At 44.0% G+C, this 25,156-nt stretch overlaps 5 protein-coding genes across 10 annotated transcripts; 3 read left to right on the top strand and 2 right to left on the bottom strand.

Moving 5' to 3' along the window:
• Window positions 1-372: 372 nt before the first annotated feature.
• LOC119552686 (SH3 domain-binding glutamic acid-rich protein homolog) lies at window positions 373-7,506 on the top strand. 5 transcript variants are annotated; one of them, XM_037862408.1, is made up of 5 exons: window positions 373-752; window positions 3,746-4,174; window positions 5,244-5,321; window positions 5,546-5,603; window positions 5,664-6,737. In XM_037862408.1, exons 1-5 carry the CDS (start codon window positions 708-710, stop codon window positions 6,491-6,493), a joined length of 1,440 nt encoding a protein of 479 aa, XP_037718336.1. In that variant the 5' UTR covers window positions 373-707; the 3' UTR covers window positions 6,494-6,737. The 5 variants fall into 5 exon arrangements, with proteins under 5 accessions (XP_037718336.1, XP_037718335.1, XP_037718334.1 ...); XM_037862407.1 differs by having other exon boundaries at window positions 5,658-6,737; XM_037862406.1 differs by having other exon boundaries at window positions 5,546-6,737.
• On the bottom strand, window positions 7,413-11,356 carry LOC119552685 (translocation protein SEC63 homolog). The gene is made up of 4 exons (XM_037862405.1): window positions 10,921-11,356; window positions 9,361-10,070; window positions 8,042-9,296; window positions 7,413-7,928 (listed from the first exon to the last, which is right to left on the bottom strand). The coding sequence occupies exons 1-4, from the start codon at window positions 11,042-11,044 to the stop codon at window positions 7,750-7,752; spliced, it is 2,268 nt and encodes a 755-aa protein (XP_037718333.1). The 5' UTR covers window positions 11,045-11,356; the 3' UTR covers window positions 7,413-7,749.
• Window positions 11,357-11,905: 549 nt separating this feature from the next.
• Window positions 11,906-15,359, top strand: LOC119554669. The gene is made up of 7 exons (XM_037865670.1): window positions 11,906-12,234; window positions 12,288-12,481; window positions 12,546-12,680; window positions 13,174-13,712; window positions 13,776-13,865; window positions 13,925-14,094; window positions 14,238-15,359. Exons 1-7 carry the CDS (start codon window positions 12,131-12,133, stop codon window positions 15,076-15,078), a joined length of 2,073 nt encoding a protein of 690 aa, XP_037721598.1. The 5' UTR covers window positions 11,906-12,130; the 3' UTR covers window positions 15,079-15,359.
• A 211-nt stretch (window positions 15,360-15,570) lies between these two features.
• LOC119553038 (transcriptional repressor CTCFL) lies at window positions 15,571-18,675 on the top strand. The gene is made up of 4 exons (XM_037863101.1): window positions 15,571-15,708; window positions 15,829-16,233; window positions 16,295-18,213; window positions 18,274-18,675. The coding sequence occupies exons 2-4, from the start codon at window positions 15,831-15,833 to the stop codon at window positions 18,373-18,375; spliced, it is 2,424 nt and encodes an 807-aa protein (XP_037719029.1). The 5' UTR covers window positions 15,571-15,708; window positions 15,829-15,830; the 3' UTR covers window positions 18,376-18,675.
• A 756-nt stretch (window positions 18,676-19,431) lies between these two features.
• On the bottom strand, window positions 19,432-24,693 carry LOC119553039 (geranylgeranyl pyrophosphate synthase). 2 transcript variants are annotated; one of them, XM_037863103.1, is made up of 7 exons: window positions 24,346-24,693; window positions 23,979-24,133; window positions 21,291-21,399; window positions 20,969-21,229; window positions 20,799-20,901; window positions 20,598-20,725; window positions 19,432-19,988 (listed from the first exon to the last, which is right to left on the bottom strand). In XM_037863103.1, the coding sequence occupies exons 1-7, from the start codon at window positions 24,409-24,411 to the stop codon at window positions 19,830-19,832; spliced, it is 981 nt and encodes a 326-aa protein (XP_037719031.1). In that variant the 5' UTR covers window positions 24,412-24,693; the 3' UTR covers window positions 19,432-19,829. The 2 variants fall into 2 exon arrangements, with proteins under 2 accessions (XP_037719031.1, XP_037719030.1); XM_037863102.1 differs by having other exon boundaries at window positions 21,291-21,435; window positions 24,346-24,692.
• Window positions 24,694-25,156: the final 463 nt, after the last annotated feature.

Genomic DNA, 25,156 nt, shown 5'->3' with positions numbered 1-25,156 from the left:
AACATTTCAAAATTGTCCATTTCTTACTAATATTGACCGAGCTTAGAATGTTGACAAAGTTGGGGGTGGGAAATCGATATTTTCGAAAAATGTTCTGGCTGCAACACATGTCGTATGAGTAATTTTAAAGCAAACTTTGAGGACGATTCGCAAGGTCTAAGTCTCAACAAAATATTTTTTTTTATTTACATTTTTTACAGACATTAAAATTCCGTGTAAATTGGTGAGAACTAGTTATCATTTTTTGGACCACCCTAACGGTCACACGCGAAAGTTAGGTGGTTGTCCTCGCTAAGTTAGCCGATACACCCTCCTAGCATTCGCGTGGGACCGTACTGTCGCCCAAATTTTGGTATATTTTCCCTTGCCGGATGGTATTTTAAAGCCACCGCCACACTAATCGGTTCAACGACAAAGTTGGAAATAATTTCCAATCCTGATAAATATAAAATATTTTTGCACTTTTATAAGCGACGCCAGGTCACCTTTCTTAGCCGCGTCTTCGCCGTTTTTACACCCCATCTAACCAACGACCCTGCCCAGTGCGTGTGCCTTCGTCACCAGTGAAAACATTACGTAGGGGCAACGGAAGAAAGCAGGAAAAGAAAAGATCTAAAAATATTTTTAATCGCCGTGAAAGTAGCCAGCGAATTTTAGTCGCCAAATATCATTTAATTGGCGCTGCGAGGACATAACTAATTGCGAAAATGGTCTTGAAAGTCTACGTCAGCGGCATGTCCGGCAACAAGGAGGTGAGTTTGTGGGCGTGGCGGGTTCGAAACCGAAGATAGTGTCATGTTATTGGAATGTTTGGCCCTGTTATTAGCAGAAAACATCGGGAAAAAGTTAAAGAAAAGAACAAAACCAATGTGGTGACGAATGCATTGCAAATTCTATTTCTTCTGCTGCGTTCTATGCCTCTATGTATGTATGTATGTGTATGTGCGTTTGGTGATGACCCTGCAAGCAAAAGGGCGATATTTCTATCGCCTGTCGTCCAGAAGTCACTTCTTAGTAACTTCTGCGCGATAGAAACGCGATAGAACACATTTTACAAAAACAAAATATACATGTATCGCGAAGAAGTAACTTCCAAGTCACTTCTGGACGATAGAAAGGCGATAGTACACATTTTACAAAAACAAAAAGGGTCGGGATCGCTAAGAAGTAACTTCTGAGACACTTCTGCGCGATAGAAAGGCGATAGTACAGATTTTACAAAAACAAAATATACATGTATCGCGAAGAAGTAACTTCTGAGTCACTTCTGGACGATAGAAAGACGATAGTACACATTTTACAAAAACAAAAAGGGTCGGGATCGCTAAGAAGTAACTTCTGAGACACTTCTGCGCGATAGAAAGGCGATAGTACAGATTTTACAAAAACAAAATATACATGTATCGCGAAGAAGTAACTTCTGAGTCACTTCTGGACGATAGAAAGACGATAGTACACATTTTACAAAAACAAAATATACATGTATCGCGAAGAAGTAACTTCTGAGACACTTCTGCGCGATAGAAAGACGATAGTAGTGAGTAAAACACGCGATAAAAAGAGGTCGCGGTAATTTTCCGTTACCCCTTTTTTTCAGAAAATTTTTGGGTCTTCCTTTTGACCCACGCCGTTATTTTTCGCCCGAGCGTCATTTCGTTGCGTGATTTGTCTGTGGACAGTGCGGTTTTGTATCAAATTTGTGCGTTTTAAAAATATAGCTTTGTTTTTTTCTAAATGTTTTTAATTGTTTTTAATTGTGTGCGAAATTACGTGCTTATCGTGAGATGTACGAATATGTAAACCTTTATTCGGACAAGCTAGCTGTGGACATTACTTGGTGTGTAACTGCGGAGAAACCCAGCATCCAACGATTCTCAACATATTTCATTGTAAAAGGTAATGTCTTCTAGTTCATTTTTACTTAGAGTGAACAAAAAACAATTTTGGTTTCTGTTTCTTTTAGAAATGGTTATAAGTAAATTTCTTATGTCGACGGAGCTGGACCTAAATAACATTGTTCAGCAAAATTTCCTACATGCCATGGACCGTGTATACAAGCGGACAAAGCACGTATACAAAAAATAAATGCAAAATATTAAAAGTAAAAAAAAATATGTTTTTATTCAAGATTTTCCAATTGGGAAAGACTATTCTAGGTATCTTCTACAAGCATATGTAAAGTCACTTTTGAGTGACTTCCATAAGTGACTTCGGCGACACTTCCAGAAGTTACTTCGGCGATATCGCATTCGGATCGCGGGAGTGACTCCCTTCGGGAAGAAATGTGCCACTTCGGCGACACTTCTCGGAGTCACTTCGGCGTCACTTCCAGAAGTTACTTCGGCGATATCGCATTCGGATCGCGGGAGTGACTCCCTTCGGGAAGAAATGTGCCACTTCGGCGACACTTCTAGGAGTGACTTCGGCGACACTTCCAGAAGTGACTTCGGCGATATCGCATTCGGATCGCGGAAGTGACTCCCGTCGGGAAGAAATGTGCCACTTCGGCGACACTTCTCGGAGTCACTTCGGCGTCACTTCCAGAAGTGACTTCGGCGACACTTCCAGAAGTGTCGCCGAAGTGGCACATTTCTTCCCGACGGGAGTCACTTCCGCGATCCGAATGCGATATCGCGGACGATCGTTTTCATCTTCTAGAAGTCACTTAATAGTGCCTTCCGCGATAGAAAATGCTTGCAGGGGATGATGTCTTGTGTGGTATGTAAGTTTGTATGTACAGTCGAAGAAAAACAAGTGGGCATTTTCGTGAGTTTGCTTGTGTGCGACTGTTGGTGGTGGCAAGAAGCAGCACAAACATACATTTCATTGCCCATATAAGCTTATTCCACTGTGAACTGTAAATTGTTCATGGAAGAGAGAGATTTCCATTGATCGCAGTTGCGTGGGCAGCGTGTGTGTGTGTGTGTGTGCATGCGTGAGTGTGATTCACCACCTTTCCCTCCTCTCTCTCTTTCGCCGCCTTTGTTCAATTGGCAGCGTCTCTCCCAATAAGAACAAAAACATAACGGTCATTGTGCGGGTCACAATGCTTTTGTTTTGCGCTGCCTACACTTAAAAAAAAAAAAGAATGAGCGAAATCTAAGAAAGATACTACTCCTTATCGCAGGTTAATTACCAGAGTGCAACAAACCATTTTAATTAGGAACTTTATCGTATCGCTGTTCTTAGGGTGTTTGCATGCATGTTTGCATGGTGTGGGAGTGGGCTTTGCGTGTGCTTGTGTGAGTTTGGGCTTGCCGGTAATATTTCATTGCCGATAAGTCATCGCTGTAATTAACAGTGTTCGCTAACAGCTTTAAAGGTAGTTACACTGAACAAAAGTTGATATTAAAAAAAAAGGCAACCTTTTGTTGCTTTATACCTAGAAAGCTCTGTGTTTTTTAATATCAAATATGAGATACATATATGTATATATCTAAGCTCCTAATTTATAAAAAAAAATTTTTTTGTTATATTTTATACTACTCATTTGTAAGTTATATATTTTAAATTTTTATTTTTTAAGATGGCGTATTAGGTTCAAATGATGAAATAAATGATGAATATTTAGACGAAGTAAAATATTGGTAGATTACAAATATTTTTGAACAATACTATCTTTTATAAATGCGTTTCCTCTATAAACAAAATAAATCAACTAACTTGAGTACTGAGTTTTTAGATTCCTTGTTCCATACAAATATAACCCATTACCAGTTAATGACACTTACCCTTCTTTTTGCAGGTCAAGAAGCGCCAGCAGCGCGTCCTGATGATCCTGGACAGCAAGAACATCAAGTACGACACGGTGGACATCACTGAGCCCGGCAAGGAGTCCGAGAAGGAGCTGATGCAGAACAAATCGACGAGCAGCGGCGGAACGGTCAGCGACCCAGAGCCCCGCCATCCGCTTCCTCCCCAGCTCTTCAACGACGAGGAGTACTGCGGTGACTACGATGCCTTCGACATGGCCAACGAGATCGACACCCTGGAGGTGTTTCTCAAGCTGGCCCCCGCCGACACCACGGCGGTCAGTACCGCCCAAATCGAACTGAAGCAGGAGAACGGCGAGGCCAAGAAGGAGGAGGCGGAAGCGGAGGAGAAGAAGCCCGAGGAGGAGAAACCAGAGGGCGGCGAAGGCGACGCCAAGGACGAGGCTGCGGAGAAGGCCGAGGTTTGAACTTGAGCTATTTTCACGTATTTTCCGTTAACTGTTACGACGCAACAAACGATCGATGTCAGCAATCATCTGCAGCAAAGCAATAGATTTAACAGCAACATCTTGCAACTAAAGCCAACTAAAGTTAACAGCAGCTATAGCCCGTAATGTTAACTAACAGCACAGACACTACCAACTCTCTATTTCTATATTTATAACACCTGTCTCCGGTTTCTACGCCTATAGGGTTTGGGGGAAATGGATTTTTTTCCGTTTTTTCGATTATTTTTATAGGCAATATAATATAATGGAAAGAAATTATAAACCTTTTACAAAGTGTACCATGTTTCGTATGAAACTTTTTTAAAACCACGAGATTAATGATATTTTAATCGTTTTGTATGTTTTACTAACATTTTATTAGTGCCATTTGCCACAAATTCAATAGGTTTTGAAATCGGAAGCCGACACGTTTATCTTCTAATTGTGTTTAATTTTTTAACGAATTCATCATGACGACTGCGGTTCTTAAGTTAAGATTACGAGCGTATTTAAGCGAGGGCTTTCGATTGTGTTAACCCCCGGATGAAAAGACAATTTTAATCAAAATATTTATATTCATTAACTTACATCCAACACCTTTGTATGTACCATTTATACACACCTGTGAGGACTCTGAATACACGCCAGCACTTAAGCCTAAGTTGGATTAGTGTAGAGAGCTGAACATTTTTAATGCAGCCGTTATGTTAATGCTAAAACATAAAAATGCGCTGCCCCTGTAATAAAAGGAAATATATTTGTATTAACTAAAAAATCATAACCAACAGCCAGCTTGTTTTTCTAACACTGATAACTCACTTAAACCTTAACACCAACACGGCATTAACTCAACAGCAAACCTAACAAAAAGAATGAAAGCAAACAAAACTTACAAAAGCAAACAAGTTATAATTGGGTTTTTAAAAATTGGTAGATGCAAATATCTCACTTTTTTTACCATTTTTGTTGCCCTAAATAACGAGCATTATAAATCTATTTTGTAATGTAAATTCATTACTAATAATTGCGTGATTCTTCAAAGAACGAAGACAAGGACGGCGAGGACAAAGAGAAAGCAGAGGGCGAAGGTGAAGATGCCGACGAAAATACTGAAGAAAAGGTAACAGATCGATAGAATATGCATGGTAAACCATAACACTAGAGTTGTAGAGCTTGTAGAAGCTAAAAAGGCATGATATTGCACTCCAGTAGCTCAGCTTAGATAGAGATCCCACTGATCTGATCTTGTATATACATTTTCCACCTTCCTTACCCCAAAAAATACCCGCATATCGACAACCCACAAACATTCGCACGCACCACAATCCAACCACCCATAAAAAGACTGAAACCGCAGAGGGCGAAGAGTCCGAGGATAAGAAAAAGGAGGAAGAAACTACAGGTAAAGGTAAAAGAATGTCCTTAGACACTAATCAAAATTTGTATCCTGATGAAGAAACAGAAAAAACTGAAGAGGGGAGTGAAGAAAAATCTGAGGATGATGGTACCAAAGTAAAAACCGAAGGGGATGATAAGGAAAAATCAGAAGAAGATGATGCCAAAGTTAAAACCGAAGATGATGAGGGAGACGATACCAAAGATAAACCCGAGGATGATGATACAGAAAAGTCAGAAGATGCTGATACAGAAAAATCCGAGGAAAATGGTACCAAAGATAAATTGGAAGGTGATGGAGAAGAGTCCAAAGATAAGCCCGAAGAAGTTGACACAGAAAAGTCGGAGGAAGATGATGCCAAAGTAAAAACCGAAGAAGATGAAGAAAAGGATACCAATGATACACCCGAAGAAGTTGATACAGAAAAGTCCGAAAAAGATGATGACAAAGTAAAAACCGTAGATGATGCGGAAGATGATACCAAAGACAAACCCGAGGAAGTTGATACAGAAAAATCCCAGGAAGATGCTGCGGAAGTAAAAACCGTAGCTGATGAGGGAGATGATACCAAAGATAAATCCGAAGATGATACCAAAGAAAATACCAAGGAAGTTGACACAGAAAAGTCCGAGGAAGATGGTACTGAAGAAAAAACCGAAGGTGATGATACCAAAGATAAATCCGAAGATGATACAGAAAAATCAGGAGAAGATGAAGTTAAAGTGAAAGACGAAGGTGATGACAAAGATGATACTAATGAAAAAACCGAAGAAGAATCGAAAGAACTCACCGAGGAAAAGAAACCTGAAGAAACGGCGGCAGAAAACACGACCGAAAATGAAGAAAGTAAACCGGCTGAGGAGAAATCCTCTTCCGAAGAAAGTGAAGAGGAATAATTGTGTACTAAAAAAACGACAACCAACACACACTGACATCTGCACCACAAACACCACTGCACAAACACACTCACTCGCACATAAAAATGCACATTTAGCCAAATAGTACCAAAAAAGTTTTGTAAATAGAAACAAGAACCCACTAATAACGAATCTGGTGACGGGTAACGAACCGTAGATTAAGGCTTTATGTGACTTTAATTTATAATTTTACCCCTTTCATACAAAAAATGACACGCTCCTGCCTACAACAGCAACAAAAGAAGCTAACAACGACAACAACAGCAGTGAAGACGTCCAATTCTTCAGATTCCCAATCGGATCTCTTTTTGGACGGCGAGCGAGCAGCGGCTGCGCAGTAGACATCGACGTCAACGCAGGACCAAGTCGTCCTTTATTTAATTAAAATCTATTATTTTAAAAAATTGTTCGGGCTTGTTGGGAGTTTCACCTGTTTTTTGCAGATCTTTTTACATTTTTTAAAATTGTAGATTTTTGTATCGAATTTATTTGAAAAGGATATACAGTTATTAAAATATGTTAAATTTATTATAAAATAAATTTACTTGTGCCTTGGGATCTAGAAACTTTAAACTTCTACATTTAATAAAAACGATTTACAATAATCGAATTATACGGTCAACTAAAAAATCGTTAAAGATAAAGTGTTGTTTAAAACAGCTATAACAAATTACAAAATACTTGTTAAATGAAATGAATATCTTTAAATGGTTTAAACTAAAGTTAATGTGATGCTACTTATAAAAATGTAATATAATTTAATGCATATTATGTTAATACTCAAAAAGTTCAGCCATTATCCGTTAAATTCAAATTGATTTATCATTAAAATACGTGAAAACCCGAACAAGCCCGAAGATTTTTTTTTCAGTTAATTGACCACACAACAAAAAAGTAGTAATATCAATAGACTTTTGTATTTACGTGTCTCACTTTTAGTTCTTGTATCCAAATAATTAAATATACAGTACATTATAATTATGTTTAGTACAGTACACGGTAAAATGAAGTTATAGTTATTTACGCACTAGTTCGGGGTCTTTTCCATTACAAAACTAGTAAAAATGCGAAGGAAGGGTCGCATTGGTGTGCCTCCTCCGCCACGCGAAACTCATTTACTAAAAGGAAAACAAAGAGGCTTCTCTTCCGTCCCAGAGAAATAGAGAGGAGGTTGAGGTTGATTGGGGTTAGGGACGTCCATCCTTCCGTCGGTCGGTCTGTCCGTCCATCTAGATCTAGTCGCTGTCCTCCTCATCGGACGTGTCTGTGGTGTAGTCGCTCAGGTTCTCCTGCTGGTCATTGTGCTCCGGCTCCGATTCGCTCAGGTCCCACTGGGGATGGTCTGTCGGTGGTGCGGGCGCCTTCTGCACATCCAGTTTCAGCTCCTGCTGCTGGTCCATGCCCAAATAGGAGTCTAAAAGAAGGAAGGAATAAGTAATTTGCTTATAAAAATTTACCATACACAGCGACTGCTTTTGGAACATTTAGTTCTCAAGAATTTGCGCTTTGAAAAAAGGACTAACTCACCCGATCTCAGGCACACGGTAAACGTGTAGACTCCGGGCCAGCGTGGCGCGGTGAACTTCAGCTGGATCTCCTCCTTCTCGACCAGATTGGTCACGTGATAGGGGGCCGTCAGCAGGGTGCGCGACTTGCGGTCGCAGATATAGGTCCACCAGTACTCCTGCTTCTCCTCGGGGAAGTAGGGGCAGTGGACAGTGTGCGACAGCCGGGACTTGCCCTCGAGTCGCTCCCTCTTGTTAAGCTTGGCTTGCAGTCGCTCCCACTCCTCGTCATCGTCGTCGTCCAGCGAGGAGTTGTTCTTGCCCTTCTCCTCGTCCTCGCTGGCACTACCGGCAGCCGATTCCACATCGCTGCCCTCTGCATTTCCGGCCTCTGACTCGGCATCGGAGTTACCCGCCGCCGCTTGATCCTCGGAAGCCGTGTTCGTAGCCGTGGCCGCCACCTTGGCCGGCCCCTTCTTCTGGTTGTTTTTCTGGTTCTGGGCTGGCTTCTTGCCACCCTTTCCCTTGCCTCCCTTGCGTGGCTTTGCCCAGGCGGAGGCTTTCTTGACCGGCAAAGCAGCGGCGGCAGCCTCATCCTCATCCCCGGCAGCCTCTTCGTTGGCCTCATCTTTGATGCCCTGCTTTTCGGGCACCTTGGTGTCGCCGAACAGCGACTTCATGTCCTTGCGCTCCAGCGTAACCGTGACCGTAACTATGGCTCCAGCGGTAACCACATTGGTGTTCTCATCGTCGATGACCTCGCAACGGATGGAGAAGTCAATCAGCGGCATCTTGCCCAGCACTTTCATGGTGTTCTCGTACTCAAAGTCCGATAGATTCTTCAATAGCTGACGGCTCTCCTCCGGCTTAAGCTGGGCGAATTGCTGCAGGTTCTTAACGTGACGCTTTTTGTTCATGAAGTACAGATGGTCCTCGGTGAGGTGGGGTAATTGCAGCAGCGGCGACTTGAACTCCCACAGTCCTTGTATAATCATCGGCGACATCTTCATGCAATTCTCAATCGTTTCGATGCTGGGCAGGCGGGGCACACGTCGTGCATAGGCCATCATGACTAACTGATGGACACAGGAGACCATCTCCTGAACCAGATAGGGGCACTTCTTCACCACAAACTGACGGTCACGCTCCAGGGTTTCCGGATTGAGGGGCATGCGACTGAGATGGGCATGCAGGATGGCGCGAGCCTTGATGGAGTACATGCGGCACAGCGGATGCTCCTTGCACTTCTCATTCAGGTTGGGTAGCTGCCGAATGAGCTATATCGGAAAAAGGGATATCATTAGTAACTAACCAGAAGTAAAAATCAAAGAATGCACTCACCGCTGGCACCTCATCGTTGTCCGACTGCCGCTCCTGCACTTGCGAGTTGTGGCGCTTGTCAAACTCCAAACTGGCCGCCAGCACCATAAGGGCCCGCTTAAGCAGCATGTGCGGCGTCTTGTGGATAAAGTAGAAGTACATCTGTGTGGTGTCCAGCAGCACTTTGTCGCCGCTGAAGCGAATGGATCGATACCACCAAACACCCACCGCCGAGGGCATGGCCACCATGAAGACCAAACCGTACAGACCCAAGACCCAAACACTGTTCTCCTTCTCCACGATCCACGAGGGCAGGGCGATGCCAAAGGACATGGCTCCCGGTCCATCCGGATTACCATACTTTTCGTAGTTCTCCTTGGCCACATCATCGGTCAGCGCCTGATACGCCTTGCTCAGCATCATGAAGGACTTCTCGTCACCCGTCTCCTTATCAGGATGCAGTATCTTGGAGAGCCGGTAGTAGGCCTTCTTGATCTCGGCCTGCGACGAGGTGGGCGGTACGTTCAGGATCTCGAAGGGATCGAAGCTGGCCATCTCGTAGTCGAACTGCGAGACGCGGTACGTGAGGAAGAGCAGCAGGGCCCAGCCCAGTACGATGGTCAGCTTGATGGTCCATGATGTCAGAGCCCTGTACGGCTCGGCACTGGCCAGAATGGCCTTCTTTTTGAGGCAGTCGGCACACTGGCATTCCTCGTTTAGCTTGCCGTGATCTGCAGGTAAAGATACGAAAATTGGGTGAGTAAGGATGCAATCGGTTTATTGTAATTGTGAGATTTGCAAAAAGGTTGTGTATAGTTCCACTTTAAAAAATATTTCTTGTGGATATCGCGCATTGGGACTATTAGTTTAATTTCGGTAATTTTCTTTTTAAGTTCTTAAAGCGACACATGAACTTAAGGAACTTTTAATTCAATGATGCTTAAAAAAAACTACACGTTTTGAAAATATAATTTACAGACATGTGTACAATGTACAATGTACAATGTACATATGTACATTATAGTGACTTCAATAAAATAAAGTCTGTATACCTAAAATGTAAATAGATCAACCGATTATGAATAAAGTATTCTTATTACCGGGAATGCCAGCATTACAGAAATGAAAATCTCGGGAGAGTGAAAATCTTGGGAGAGTAGCCCAATGGCCAGTGGTGTGTGTGCAAAGTTCACACGCTTGACCCACACACAACTTGACTTTAAGATCGCGATAAGTCACGATCACGACCAGCGATCACGGTGACAGTAGCATTATCGCAGTTTTCGCAACGCATGAACGCGCGTGGAGCGTAGAGTGCGCTGTCCCAATTGGGAAGTGAAGAGAGCTCGACTTGCGGTAATCGCAGCTTTCACCACTACGAAGACGCTGAGCTGACGTTGTTAGAATAGCTTATTGGAACGTGTCCATTTGCGGCGGAAGGAGAGAGTGCGAGACAGAGGGGGGCAATGTATGCCTTACATGCACTCACACACACCCGCGCACAGCTGCAGGTGGAATACGAAAAAAAAAAAACAAGAGCGGAGAGAGTGCGATTAAAATCGGCTGGGCAGCGGCACTAACCTTCTTTCTTTTTACGTGGCCAATAGTAAATGGTGGTCGGTATCAATATTAGCGCCAAGAACGATAACACAAAGTAGTAGAATGTTCCGCCGCTCTCATCGTACTGGAACTTTTGACCCGCCATCTCCGCAAGCGACTATATATATTTAGTATTTCGTCTGGCACTGGCCTTTCCTTTCCGCTTTCCCTTGCACTTTTCCTCCTCCGGCGGCTCCAGCTGATGTTGCTGTCGCGGTGGAGTTATCGCTTCAAACGCTGCTCCCCTTGGATTTTCGGTCAACGGGCGGCTGACTGCGGGGGCGGGCGGTCCAGTGGGGGCGGGAGCTGTTGCTGCTGCGAGATTTCGCACGATTTGCACGCCGCGAATTTAAAAAACTCTGTATTTACACCGACGCATGAGACTGACACGTAGGGTTGTTTGGCTCGTGCTGGAACCGATAGGCGGAACTGGAAGCGGAGCCGGTTCGATTGCACGGCTATCGACTGGCAGGCTGCCACTGTTGTTCATTAGGGTTGCCAGGGGTCGTGATTCCTGCACTGGAAGCAAAAGTAAATGATTATATTATTACTTTGTTATTTACAGTTGGGTTAAATAAAAAATTAAGATTGATGTGTAAGAAATTATAAATTTACTTTCTATTATCTAAAAATCAAATTGGGTGTCATTAACACGGGGTTTTGGTATCATAGTCAGTTACTTTCCGTTTTTGCAATTTCCCAAATTTATCAAAAAAAACCACATAAAATAAAAAACATAATAAAATATTTCATTGGCAAGATTAAATATGAAACCAAGCGCGTTCGATAACATTCAATCAGAATTGAACAAAAGAGCCAGTGGAATCAGTCTGTTAAGTGATTGCCACAATCTGGTAGCACTATGCACATGCTTAGGTTTCTTATCGATGGTTTGCGGCAGGTGTTTTTATTTAATTTTTCACAATCTTTTAATAAGACGATCCTCTAACTTAAAGTTAACAAACACAACATGAGAAAGATTTTCACTCAACGGGTAAGGTAGCAAAAAACTACGGAAAACTATTTTACCTGAAGGATAGTAAGACCAGTTGCGGTTTCTCTGGCTTGGCGTTTTGGTATTTTGAGTGCGATCGAGGTCGGATGACCAAACGTCCGCATATAAGTTGGTGATTACCCGGTAAAACCTTCATTAGCTGAGCAACAGGCAAAGGTGTATTTCTGGACATTCAACATGGCAGAGGCTGGAGAAAACCGAGGTGCCCGCCGCACCGCCCGCGAAGTGCAACAAGACTTTGCAGTGTCTCTCGGTTACGCCGAGGAAATTATCTGGGATTTGTAAGTACTGCGCAATTGGCTTTCCGGTGGCTAAACGCCGAATTGCATTTCAGGTTGTCCCAGGAGCAAGCCCACGTGCTGAATCAAAAACTAAGGGAACTGATTCGTGATCCTCCACAACCAACAGCTGAAGAATTGGCCAACAGGTCGCGCGCTGAAAATGAGAAGGAGGCAAAAAGCCGAACGAAGCTTATCGCGGATAATAAGAAGGCGCGTCAGACCATTTTCGATGCCGTTTGGGAGCAGCGTAAGCCCGGGATCCAGATTAAAGGGTACATATCTATTGCATAAGCCCTTGTTTTCTTCTCCAGGTAAATACACCAACCGTCAATCGCTAACTGCACTCATCTACGTAATGGTGGTGACCGACCAAATGGACGTTAATCGGGCGGAGGACTCCAGGACTTTCAGCTGCCATCCAGTTTTCCGGGCCCGTCGCTGCATTAGTGAGTAATCCCAAGCATACGCTTTGATATGGGGATCAAACTTGTATTCTTTATCGAAGCTTTGAATAATCTAGAAACGCAATTGGTGAATCACTTACACACATACACTTTAAAATTCAATTTCTAATATGGCTACTTTTCAAAAACCCATATATTTACGAACTAAAGAAAGCTTTTATCTAGACGGAGACTATCTTGATTCCCCAAACTTATAAACTCAAAACCTACTAGTAAGGCCACCAAAGGCTAGATACTTATTTTCACATATGTCCTATTTTTATAAATATATTATAAAACCAATCGAATTAAGAAAAGTCACATGCCATATTGCCTATAAGGGTCCGATACGATGGGTTTTCCAATTCTTATCGAACAGATAAGAATAGGAAAGTATTTACTAGGAACCAATTTATGGACTTTAATGAGGGCAATGCGCAAATAGAACCGGAAACCTGACAAAAAGCTTCCCACTAATTCGTAATTTTTCCCGTAGCTGGGAACAGTGGTCGCAGCAGCGACAGTTCCGATTGCTGCAATTTGTTCATTGACGAGACGGGTCGTGTCTACCAGAACTGGGAGCAGTATGTGGCCACCAACGAGCTGCCCGAGGGAGTGATGGTGGCCCCGGAGAAGGGTGTCTACCGGCTGGGCAACCACGGTGTCCGTCTGGACAAGTACGTAACGCCGGCGGGCAGCCCCAACACGAAGGTGCTGGGCTACCTGGACACGGGATCGGCAATCGGAGGTTTCGCTGCCGCCTGCGTCCCCTTAGCCGCGCTCCTGACGCTGCCCGTATCCGCTCCGTTGATGGCCGTAGCCGGAGTCGTGGGTTTGGCCAGTGCAGGATACGCGACAGCCCGCTCCGGCGCCAGGTTGGTGGATCGCAGCCAGCACGAGCAGTCGATCAATGTCACGAACCGCGAGGCACGCGGTCATTGGATGGGCGTGGCTGCGGGCACTGTAGGATTGGGAGCGGCTGGAGCCACCACAGCCTTGACGGCGGCCACCAATGCCGGACGGGAGGTGGGAGCGGTGAGTCCTCAGACATATTTAACTATAAAATCTTAAATTAATTTAACAAATTGCATCTTGTAGATCACTCAGTTGACTGTGAATGGCATGAACATCTCCTCCATCGTGGTTTCGGGCACTGGAGTGGCCAACGGTGTGCTGGATTTAATATTGGTAAGTCACACGATGGTTGCTGACTTCAAAACCTTCAATGATGTATGCTGACCCCACAGAAAGTCCAGGATGGTGACGACATTACCGGCATGGATGTGCTGCAGCTGTCCGCTTCGCTGGTGCTGCTCACACACAGCGTCTACAACTTCAAACTGGCTTCGACCATCATCACTGACACGGCCAACAAAAATATAGCCGGATATCGTGATACTCTTAGCAATCGCCAGAGGTAAGTAGCTGTCAATATGATAACAATACATATCATAAATCAGTTAAGATTAGATAAGGTTTAAGCATTGGCTGGCTTGTTATACGATTATATCTTGAATATAAATCTAAATCTATTCCTTTCTAATGATCCTATCTTTGCAGACGCTCCTTCGACAAGATGTCCAAGGAGACCGTTCGACTGCGGGGCACCACTCGCGGCAAGCTGGATATTATTCGAAACGTGAACGAGATGCCATCGCGTCAGCAGTTCAACGATCTTTACAAGATCAATCAGAACTTAAACCAAGAGGGCGTGCGATACTCTTTTGCACCCGATGGACAAGGAATCCTGCTGAATGGCGAGGTCCAGACGACGGCTGCTGACTTGCGGGCCAGTGTGCAGCATAACCAGGGAGCGAACGTCCTGGGACAAGTTACTCAGCAGATTCCTGCTAGCCATGGGGAATCAGGACGGCTGCAACTGGGCGGCCCAAATCAGGCTTCTCGACTAATTGGACCGCTGCCCACGTCAAGGCCACGTCAGGAACCCAGTACTTATGCTGCCGGTGTGTTCACCTTGCAGCTGAGCTCCGTCGTTGTTGGTGGCGTTACCTTTGCGCTGGAAAGGTACGGCCAAATCATCTTTGATCACATAATCAATGCCGAGAGTTTTGAGAACCTTATCAACGGCATGGCCGATAATCTAGAACCGGCTGTCTTTGATTTTGTCATGAAGCTAACACGCACCTTCATGGACACCATGCTAGAGGATCTAAACATTGTGCTGAAGTTCTTCATATCGACGGAGTCTGTGCTCTTCCGCATCCTGCAGCAGGTGATGAACCAATACCGGAACATGCCTTATAGCGTGGTGGAGGAACACACTGGAGATATCATTCGAGCGGTCAAGGTGTACTTCCTGTCCCTAAACCCTAACTCGTACACCGGGCTCCTCCAGAAGTGCACCACATGTGCCGGCTACTTCAGCATTTGTCCCTTGTAAACGTACAAGTACATATACAACAAAAATCCCTCATATAAAATTGGGATTTAAAAGCCATCAAAATGTGATGATCGGTGCCTTGTTATTGAAACACAACAGAAATGCACAAGCCTTTTGTTGCTGTGGGTATGTTACATATATGTAATGTACATCATTTTTATAACCCTTTTATATTTAAAATATAAATTTAACCAAGTACGAGCACAATTTATGTACACTATTTTTTTAAAAAAGAGCACAAATTGACAAAATAAAAATAAAAACAATAATTCGCCAAAGAAGTATTATCCCTTTTTTATTTGATATAAAATCATTAAATTTAAAAAATGGGGAGTAAACGGAAAATAGTAGATTATTGTTAACCTATTTTGACATACATTTGGCCTCGTCCACAGGATCAAGACTTCTCGTAATGCCTGCCCCATAAACATAGTAATTGAATACATAGGGATGGCAGTTACTATGCGTATCGATATATCGATAACTGGCGCTCCTGATGCTATATGTCGCCATCTTTTATTAGAAATGGGCAGCTGTTGCAATTGAACGGGAATAAAAACGCAAAATAAACAAGAATAACGACACTCAGCATTATTTTTTGACTTCCGTTTTGTTGGTAATTAAGTGCCGGTAAGTGATTAATAAAAGGGGGGCCTCAATTGGTCGCTGCGAGAAATCGATAGGCGCCCCCTTTGGGGCTCCCTGCCATCCGCTGTGGGTCGCCACCACTGAACTCTGATTTGTGCACAGGAATGCCCAAAAGGAAGGCCAAGAACGAGGACCCCGAGGATCTGCAGTCCTTCCTCAACGATATTCACAAGGAAACCGAGGGCAGCAGCGATGACAAGGTGGTGGACACGATTCTGAAGGCCATCAGTGCCGAGGATGGTGATTTGGACGAGCACGATGACGATGAGGCAGCTGGGTCCAACCAAGAGGAGCATCAGGCAGAAGAGGATGTCGCTGCGGAGGAGGAGGAGGAAGAGGAAGAGGAGGAGGACGACGACGACGACAAGTACTTCATAGATGACGAGGGCAACTGCTACATCAAGACGACGCCCAGGAAACAAAAGGAGCTGCAGAAGAAGCTTAAACAGGCGGCTGTCAAGCCTGGAAGACCTGTCCGATCGGTGGTCAGCAAAGCCACCAATAAATGTGGGTATCCTTTGGTATATACAAGTGTTAGTCTCATCACTTACCTGATTCTTCTCCTCAGCCATCAATCTGCGTCCGGCCAAATCGCCTCCTAAAGCCGCCACATCGAAGGCACCACCAGAGCCCAAGGCGAATAGCGTTCGTCCTGTGCAGGTAGCGGCGACCAAGTCGAAGCAGATCGAGCTGCCTCCTCCAGCGGCACCAGCTGCAAAGGTACCCGCCACCAGGGGTAGGCCGAGGAAGAACCCTTTCGTACCGAAACCCGAACCCCTCGATCTGGAGCGAGAGATCGAGGAACTGGTGGATGAGCCCGACATCAATGCAGTGGTCAACGATTTGGCGGACTATGCAGTGGACAGTGCCGACATTGAGGCAGCCTCCACGGTACTGGAAGCAGCCGAGAATGAGGTGTACGAGTTCGAGGAAACGGCAGAAGTGGAGGCGACTGATAGCAAAAAGGACTATGTGTTTAACGCCTTGGAGGTATTGCCGAATCCGAAGCCATCTTCGAATGACTCGGGACCAAAGTATTTATGCCCCCACTGTCCGTACGCGGCCAACAAGAAGTTTTTAGTGACGCGTCACCTTCGGAGTCACGAAGCCGAGCAGGCCTATAAGTGTTCCATCTGCGAGAGATCCTTCCGATCGAATGTGGGACTGCAAAACCACGTGAACACGCACCTGGGCAAGAAGCCGCACAAGTGCAAGTCCTGCGATAGCGCCTTCACCACAAGCGGCGAGCTAATCCGGCACACGCGCTACAAGCACACCAAGGAGAAGCCGCACAAGTGCACGGAGTGCAGCTACGCCAGCGTGGAGCTGACCAAGCTGCGTCGCCACATGACCTGCCATACGGGCGAGAGACCGTATCAGTGCCCGCACTGCACCTACGCCTCGCAGGACATGTTCAAGCTGAAGCGGCACATGGTGATCCACACGGGCGAGAAGAAGTACCAATGCGACATCTGCCAGTCGCGATTCACGCAGTCCAACTCGCTGAAGGCCCACAAGCTTATCCATAGCGTGGTGGACAAGCCGGTCTATCAGTGTAATCTCTGTCCGACAACATGCGGCCGGAAGGCTGACCTGCGTATCCACGTCAAACACATGCACACAGCCGGCGATCAGCCGATCACATGCCGGCGTTGCGGCCAGCAGTTGCCCGATCGCTACCAGTACAAGCTGCACGTGAAGTCGCACGACGGCGAGAAGTGCTACAGGTGCAAGCTGTGCAGCTACGCTTCGGTGACGCAGCGCCATTTGGCCTCGCACATGCTCATCCACCTGGACAAGAAGCCGTTTACCTGCGAGCAGTGTCCGCAGACCTTCCGCCAGCGCCAGCTGCTGCGCCGCCACATGAATCTTATGCACAACGAGAAGTACCAACCGCCTCAGCCGCGCGCCAAGCAGCACCAGTGTCCGACCTGTGCGCGGGAGTTCACCCACAAGGGAAACCTTATGCGGCACATGGAGATGCACGACGATTCGGCCAAGGCTCGCGAGAAGCAGCGCCGCCTGAAGATGGGTAGAAATGTGCGACTGCAAAAGGATGGCACTGTGACCACGGTGATCAAGGATAAATTCATCGATATGGCCGATGATGAGAGCGGCGAGGAGGACAACCCGGAGAGCTATGACCTGGCTGAAATCGAGCCAGAGAACACGGATGATGAAGACACCGAAGTTATCATACCCAATAATTTCATCCGCAAGACCACACAGCCTCCACCTGTCATCATTAACAAGCAGGCCAGGCTGGCTGGCTCTGACAATAAGCCCACGATTATAAATCGACGCCTCCGCTCTAAAACGTTCCGCATCAAGGAGGAACCAGAGAACTCGGACTTCACCGTGGAACTTCAAGGTGATGACGGTGGGGTAATGGTCGTGGAGCTGGTAAATGGCGAAGGCGAAGTAGTTGTCAAGCGCGAACCCAGCGGAACCTCCAATATTAATGCCAGCAATTGCTTTGGCTTTGAGGTAGGTCTAAAATCTGAAATAACCACCTATGCCATGAGTAACACATTTTTTCCCATTTAGGAGGACGATGAATATGAAGATTACGGGAATCAGGAGAACGGAGTTGATGGCGCTTCACAGGAGTTCCTCCAGCTGATGGATATGATTGAGCAGGATTCTTAGTCTCCTGAAAAACAAAAAATAGAGATAAGAAATTACGGCTAAGCTATGTACATACCAAGAATACCATAACGAATTCGACGTTATATTGTTTTCTATAAATACAAACTCAAAAATTTAATAAGCTTAGGTATTTGTCCCAAAATGATTTGGCTTTTGTTCATTAACCTATCCTGAACTATTGTTTCGATGTTTTTGTAAAATGAAGTTAAGATTTCCAATGACTTAATGAACCCCAACACGTATCTTTTAGTTGACAACTTGGCATAAATATTTATTTAAATACATATACATATATTTCAATGTTTTCATTAGTGGTATATGGGCAAAATGTTAGGTGCGCTTGCGTTTAGCTGCATCTGGGCGTGCACTGTAAATTCTCGGCTATTAGTTGTCGTTCCTACCATAAAATGTTTGCATAGTTTACAATTTGTTTTCATTTTCTCTTCAGCAATCTGGTTACTCCTCTTGTTCTCTTTATGTGAATTCTCTTGCCGTTTGGTTTTTGTTTTTTTTTTTTCAAGTGTATAACTACAATAAAAATATATATATTTATATATAATATATGTATATACTTTTTAGGTGGTGCAATGTGCAAAAATCTGCTGTGCAGTGCATCATTATCATTATTTCAATATATAGTGGTTTTCCTTTGTGTTGGTTTTGTAGTTGTTGCATAAAACGTTAACAATTTGTCGTTAATAGTACATATATGTATACGAATTGCCTTTGTATAACAATTAAAAGTGGAACAACGTCGATAAAGGAAGTGCACATTGAGTTCCGAGTGAGTTAGATTTAAAAATGACACTTAGAAATCGAAAAATTGCTTGCAGAATCGAGTTATGAATACGAAATACACTTAGAAATACAAGAGCTAAAAAATTGCATATCCTATAATTAAGTTAATGCTCTGCGAGATTTTTGCGTGACCCCATTCGCTGGGCAAAAGGAAGGAAACTAATCGAGCCGCCGACTGCCGTCGTGGCCCCATAACTATCTAAGTAACTTTAAACCGAAACTAAATTAAAATTAAACAAAAACAAATTCTTGGAAAGCTGTGCTATGGCTCTTCGCTAGCTCACTGATAAGCTTGGCTTATATCAATTTACTTTTGGCTTAACAATTTTCTGTAAGGCTGCTGTTGGTTTTGTTTTCCATCCCTGTGCTTTCCTCTTTTTCTTCATTCCATTACAATCCATTTCCATCCATTCTTTTTCTCATCGCTCAAGTTTTGGTTTAAAATAATGGGTTCTCTGTGGGTTTTCCGGTTGGCCAAGGGGAACATAAATCTCTAAATCTCAGAATATCTTCAGCTTCTGCAGGAAACGCAACAGGGGCGCACTGAGGCAGGCGGGCGTGGGCTCTCTGCTGGCGTGCTGCTGTCTCGGATTGGCGGCAAAAGAGGCTCTGCCGTTCGCAATTCACGACTGCTCCCTCTTTTGCCTCTTTGGCTGCTAATTGCAATTGAGCGTGTTCTGGTTGGGGCTGCCGCGCGGGACGTTGTTGTGATTGATCTGGTTCGACTGCGTGATGCTGGCGCTATCGCTCGTCTTCCACGACAGCAGCTTGTTGAGGAGCCGGTCCATGTAGGGATTGCAGCCCAGACGAGTCACCTGTGTGGGACAAGGGTTATTAGTTAGGAATGAATGTCTTTTTGGTTGGGACTGGTTGGATCATTACGAAAGCCAAACTCATCCCAGCATAAAATATGGGATGAGAGATTATAAGTTATTTTTAGTTGGGACTGGTAGGATTATTCTGAAAATTAAACTCATTCAAACACTAAATTATTTAAGTAAACTGTAGTTAAACTAGGTCCAATTTAAAAACTAGTTCTAATGTTCCAATTCATTTATTGCTTTTCAGTATTGGTTATTGTGCTGACCTTAGAGTCTTAAATGAACTATTTATAAAGTCGAAGTTAGGACCAATTGGAAACGTAAGTTGATTTGTATTGTTTATCAGAATTAATGATTGTACTGATATCCGGATAATAAGCTAACATTTTTAGTAATTCGGATTTTTTGGGATTTTCCCACTTGATTAAGGGCAGTTTTCTTGTCCGCATTTTAAATTAAGACTAGGTCTTAAACACAAATTTTTCATATGCTTTCTAGGTATAAGCCTATCATCATTTAAAATGCGAACGAGAAAACGGCCCTTTTGTTATATTTTATGGCTATTTGTAAGTATCTAAAGTGCCTTCCAAGGAACTAACTAACCTCCGCCCGCGCCTCCGCGTCGAGTGTCTCCAGAACCTTGCGTGTGTACTGAAAGCTGCCCAGCTTTTCCAGCAAGGTGATGCAGTACTTCTTGACCTCAATGTCGTGCGTGCGCTGGCGTAATATGTCTGTGGATATAAGCATAAGCCCCCGGCTTGATGAGTGGAAAGCCTTTGGGTGAGGTCAAGACGATGGACTTACGTAAAACCTGTTTATCCTGCTTCTGGGTGCGAACCGCATGGATTACTGGGAAGCCGAACTTGCCCTCTGTCAAATCCTCGGCAAAGCTCTTGTTCTCCGTGTACTGCACAGATAAATATCATTCATTATTAACTGATTTTTGCATACATCACCCCTTCCCATTCACTCACCTCCTTCAGACTCAGATTGCAGTAATCGTCTCGTATCTGGAAGTACAGGCCCAAAATAGCCGTCAGCTTGGAGTAGTCCTCTTTGTTGGAGCTGAACAACTGCATCAGGCGGATGGCCAGCATAAAGAGGCCGCCTGTCTTGCGCACAGTCATCAGCTTGTAATCGGACTCCGAGGGACATGTGAAGCTGTCGCGCCAGTAGATCTCCATGCCCTGTCCACGGTGCAGCTCCAGCAGCTGTTCCGTGTACACCTTGGTGGCCTGCAAGAAACGAAGATTACTTGATATTCCAATCCAATCGAAGCTCGGGTTTCGTCCGTACCTCTGGGTGTTCCAGCTGCTGCACCTTCTCCAGCGCCAGGAACAGTGCATAGTTGGCCGCATTTATGGTGCTGGCCACGCCGTATATGGAATGCGCCACGGGCACACCTCTGCGAAGGATCGAATTGTCTTCAATATCATCAATGCTGTAAGTTAGTATCAAGAACACACATGTTTATAATAGCCGTGAGTTGATTAATTGTGTACAAGGCAGTTACGTCTAGTCAACCTTAAAATTAACTACATTTTTAGTCAAATCTCTAAAACAATTTTGATCTAAAGATCACAAAATGTGCCCTAAAAATTATATTTGTAAGTATTATGTGTAGATGTTAAAAATATATTTGTTTATTATATTCAATTGTTTAAGTTTTCGATAAAAAAGATCATATAATTCGCGAAAATTCTCAACGATGAAATTACAGGTTGTGGAATTATAATTAAATGAAATATTCCATACGGCTCATACAGTTGGCATTTTGTTTCTCCTCGAAATACGATAATTTACTTATCAGCAGATGTTCTTTCATATCCATTAATGCCATGAACACGTACTGGTTAAGAAAGTATGGGTTTTTAAATAGAATTTCACAACTCGAGCGTGTACCAAGTGAGGAGAGCTCGTCACGTGTCCACCACCCACTCCCCCAATAGGTGTTGTTCCCCCCTCTTGTCAGGCTAAACATACATATTTATGAACATACGGTGGCCCCATAATAGATGTGTAAATTTAAGCCTCGCTTTAAGGCCGCCATCGCTTCAATAACTATGGTGCCCGGCGGGTAAAACGAGCTGGGCAGCTCAACATTTGCGTAATTAAAAAATGTTTGCGCTCCGCCAAAGCTGGCAAAGCCATTGGTAGGGAATATGGATGGGATGGGAAGGGACGGGATTGGATGGTATGGCATGGTATGGCATGAAGGCGTGGGCGTTGAAGCGACAACGCACAAAGGGGCTGGGATATGGAAAGGATGGTGGGTACAGGAGGTTGGATGGTGATGGGGGAAAATGAGGAGAATAGTGGGCGTGCTGCGTGGCAAGAGTTGTGACAATGCCTGTCGACTGGCGACGGCCTGACTAACTGACAATGGGCATAAGTGCATGAATGACGGACGGACGAGGGTCGGGGTACTTGGGCACTGACTGCTGTAACTGCTGGCATCGTTGTAAAACTAAGTTTTTGCCAATATGAAAATGCATTACTTAAAAGGAAAAAAGACCAAGAACATATAGAGGCGGCCACTTGGGGGAATGAGACTGAGAATGAGAATGCTGCCAAGGAACAATGCTGGGGATTTTAAGCAGAATTAAGGCCATTTCTGGGTGTTTGCCTTTGAATGGGCGGCGACAGGTGGCCGGAGGCACGACGGGATTAGCCCGAAAACGACATGGATACTTTCTTAGCTGCTGTTCGAAGATAGGCGAAAAACCCTGGCCACTTCAACTCAGTTTACGGTCTTTAATTGAAAAGCCACAGACACTTCAATTGGTCGAGTTCAAAGTTTAATTGCGGCATTTCGTTGTCAGGCCAGCTCTTTCATCTGTTCTCTCGCATTTTTGCCCCTGGGCGCCTGGAGAAAAATCTAAATAATTTATGCAATTTCGGATTCGACAATGAAATGCAAAGAAATTCAATTGTAAACAGAAAAACCTGCGGGCTCATGATGAAATTGGGAAATTGATTTGAGGCCAGCGCACAGCGCTCTGTTCAAATAGCCGACAATCGTGCGAGAACATTACTCAATATAGCCAATTCTAATTTGGGGGATAGCAGTGAGTCACCGACCAAATGATAATACAAAAGTTTTTTGAAACATATGCGCGATATGGAAATGAACTGCCGATGATGATAAGAACTGCTCGTGTGGGCATATGGCTGGCATTTCTAGATATAGGTACGTATTTTTCGGGCGAGAAGAGGCTCCCTTTATCACTTCCTCTAAGAACTTCACACTCGATTAGACATTTAACTGGAATCCATCTAAACAAAGCAAATACACTAAATGTATACAAATACAGGCTGTGCAAGTGTGAAGAAAGATTAAGCATGCTGGAGGATGGGGTTAAAGAGGGCGAGGGGTCAAACGGGTGGGGTTTTTTGGGGTACAAACAAGAGGTAAACAAAACCAAACAATACAGAGCAGAAAATCGAGAAAAACGAAGGAAGGCAAGGGTCAAAACTTAAAATTAAAGCGCGCTACACATGATTAGTTGACGTGCAGTATCGACAGGTATTTAAGTACGGTCATAAAATTAGCACTGCGATTTTGTACGGTTTCTTAATGACATTTTAAGTTAAGTAGGTTTAAAAAAAAAGATATTTTAAAGTGCAAATCTTATCTAGAAAGTATAAGGTTGATTATGTGAAACTTTCCTGTTTATACTAGACAAATATTATAAGTTTTTGAAATTTTAAGGTGTTTAGTGAACCGGGAAATCTTTTGTCCTAACTTTCGACTGAGAATTATAAACATGTTTCTTATAACCATTGTATGCCCTTAGATAATTATTTGAACTAACAATAAATTGGTCAAAAACATATATACATCTATTTTAAGTTCCCCATTTTTTAGTACACAAAGAAACAGTTGAAAATCGACAATGTTTGTAAAATACATGCTGATACATTGGCACATTAGGGCTATTAATCTGACCGCAGTTGTATACTATATATAAATGATATACTCACAGCAAACTGGAATTGTGCAGCATCTGCACAATGTCCCCGATCTGCGCCAACTTTTCGCCCGGTATGAGCAACCAGTGATTGAAGGCCAAGGCCAACTCGGAGCGGAATTGTTTGCCAGGAATCTGTTGTATGTATGTGAAGGGCTGCAGCAGAATCTGGATAAGGTTTAGCCATCGGTCGTCGTCATGTGCGTGGGCCACATGTAAATAAACCCCAAAAATGGAGTGGGTTTTGTTGTGGGTGAAACGGGAAGAAGAAGGAGACGAAAAGAAGGCCGAGAGAGCTGGTTAGTTAGTGTCTTTCGGGGGTGCCACTTTCAAATGTCAAAGTTCGGGGGTCCGGAAGGATTAGGCCGTGGGATAAGTACCTCATCCTGTTCCTTCTGCGTTGATTTATCTTTGGTCTTTTGCAAAATGCTGTTCAGCTCCTCCATTGTTGTCGTTGTTCTTGTTCTTGTTGTTGCTGTCGCTCCGCCGTGGCCTTGCGTGTGTGCTTTTGTTGTTTTGATTGCGGGGGGTGTGCGAAGTGGGGCGTGCTTTTTGTTTACCGCTGGGCTCCGCTCAACACGCGTGACTAGAATCGTTCGTGGGCCGCTCGTCGTCGCTCCAACTGGATATTCGCGTAGTCCGCACAAATCAAAGCAAATACAACACCACCAAAAGCCCAAAAACAGACTGTTATTGAAGTTCTTCCGCGGTCTGCGTATTGGAGATGAGCTCGAATCGATATCGACATCGATAGGCAGGGTGCTTTTTGTCAAAGTATCGACTCTACCAGGGACGAGAAATCTAGCCAAGTCGAGTTGGCGGGAAATGGCCAAAAATACAGTTATTTCGGCCTGCTATAGAAATCTGTTCTCAAGCCAAAGTCCATAAAAATTCTTTTGGAAAGGACTTATTTTACAAATATTTTATCGAATTGCAAGCCTTTAGGAGCGGAATTGACCATGCAATATATATTTGACCATTCCATGGTTTGTTTTTTAGAACTTTCTTTTATGACTTAACTTTCGTAAATTTTTTTTTAACAAATTGAATTAATGTTTTAGGAATGTAGTTTTATAATGAATTTTAAGGTTATAAAAACAAAGATTTGACTTCGCAGAATGATGCTTTTATCTTCGATTTATAACATGTTAATGTGTTTAGATTTATAAAATGAAAATATTTTTGATTTTT

The sequence above is a fragment of the Drosophila subpulchrella genome, chromosome 3L (assembly GCF_014743375.2).
Source record: "Drosophila subpulchrella strain 33 F10 #4 breed RU33 chromosome 3L, RU_Dsub_v1.1 Primary Assembly, whole genome shotgun sequence".
Classification (NCBI taxonomy): domain Eukaryota; kingdom Metazoa; phylum Arthropoda; class Insecta; order Diptera; family Drosophilidae; genus Drosophila; species Drosophila subpulchrella.
The sequence above is the reverse complement of the archived record's forward strand: the minus strand, read 5'-3'. Positions and strand labels throughout refer to the sequence as shown.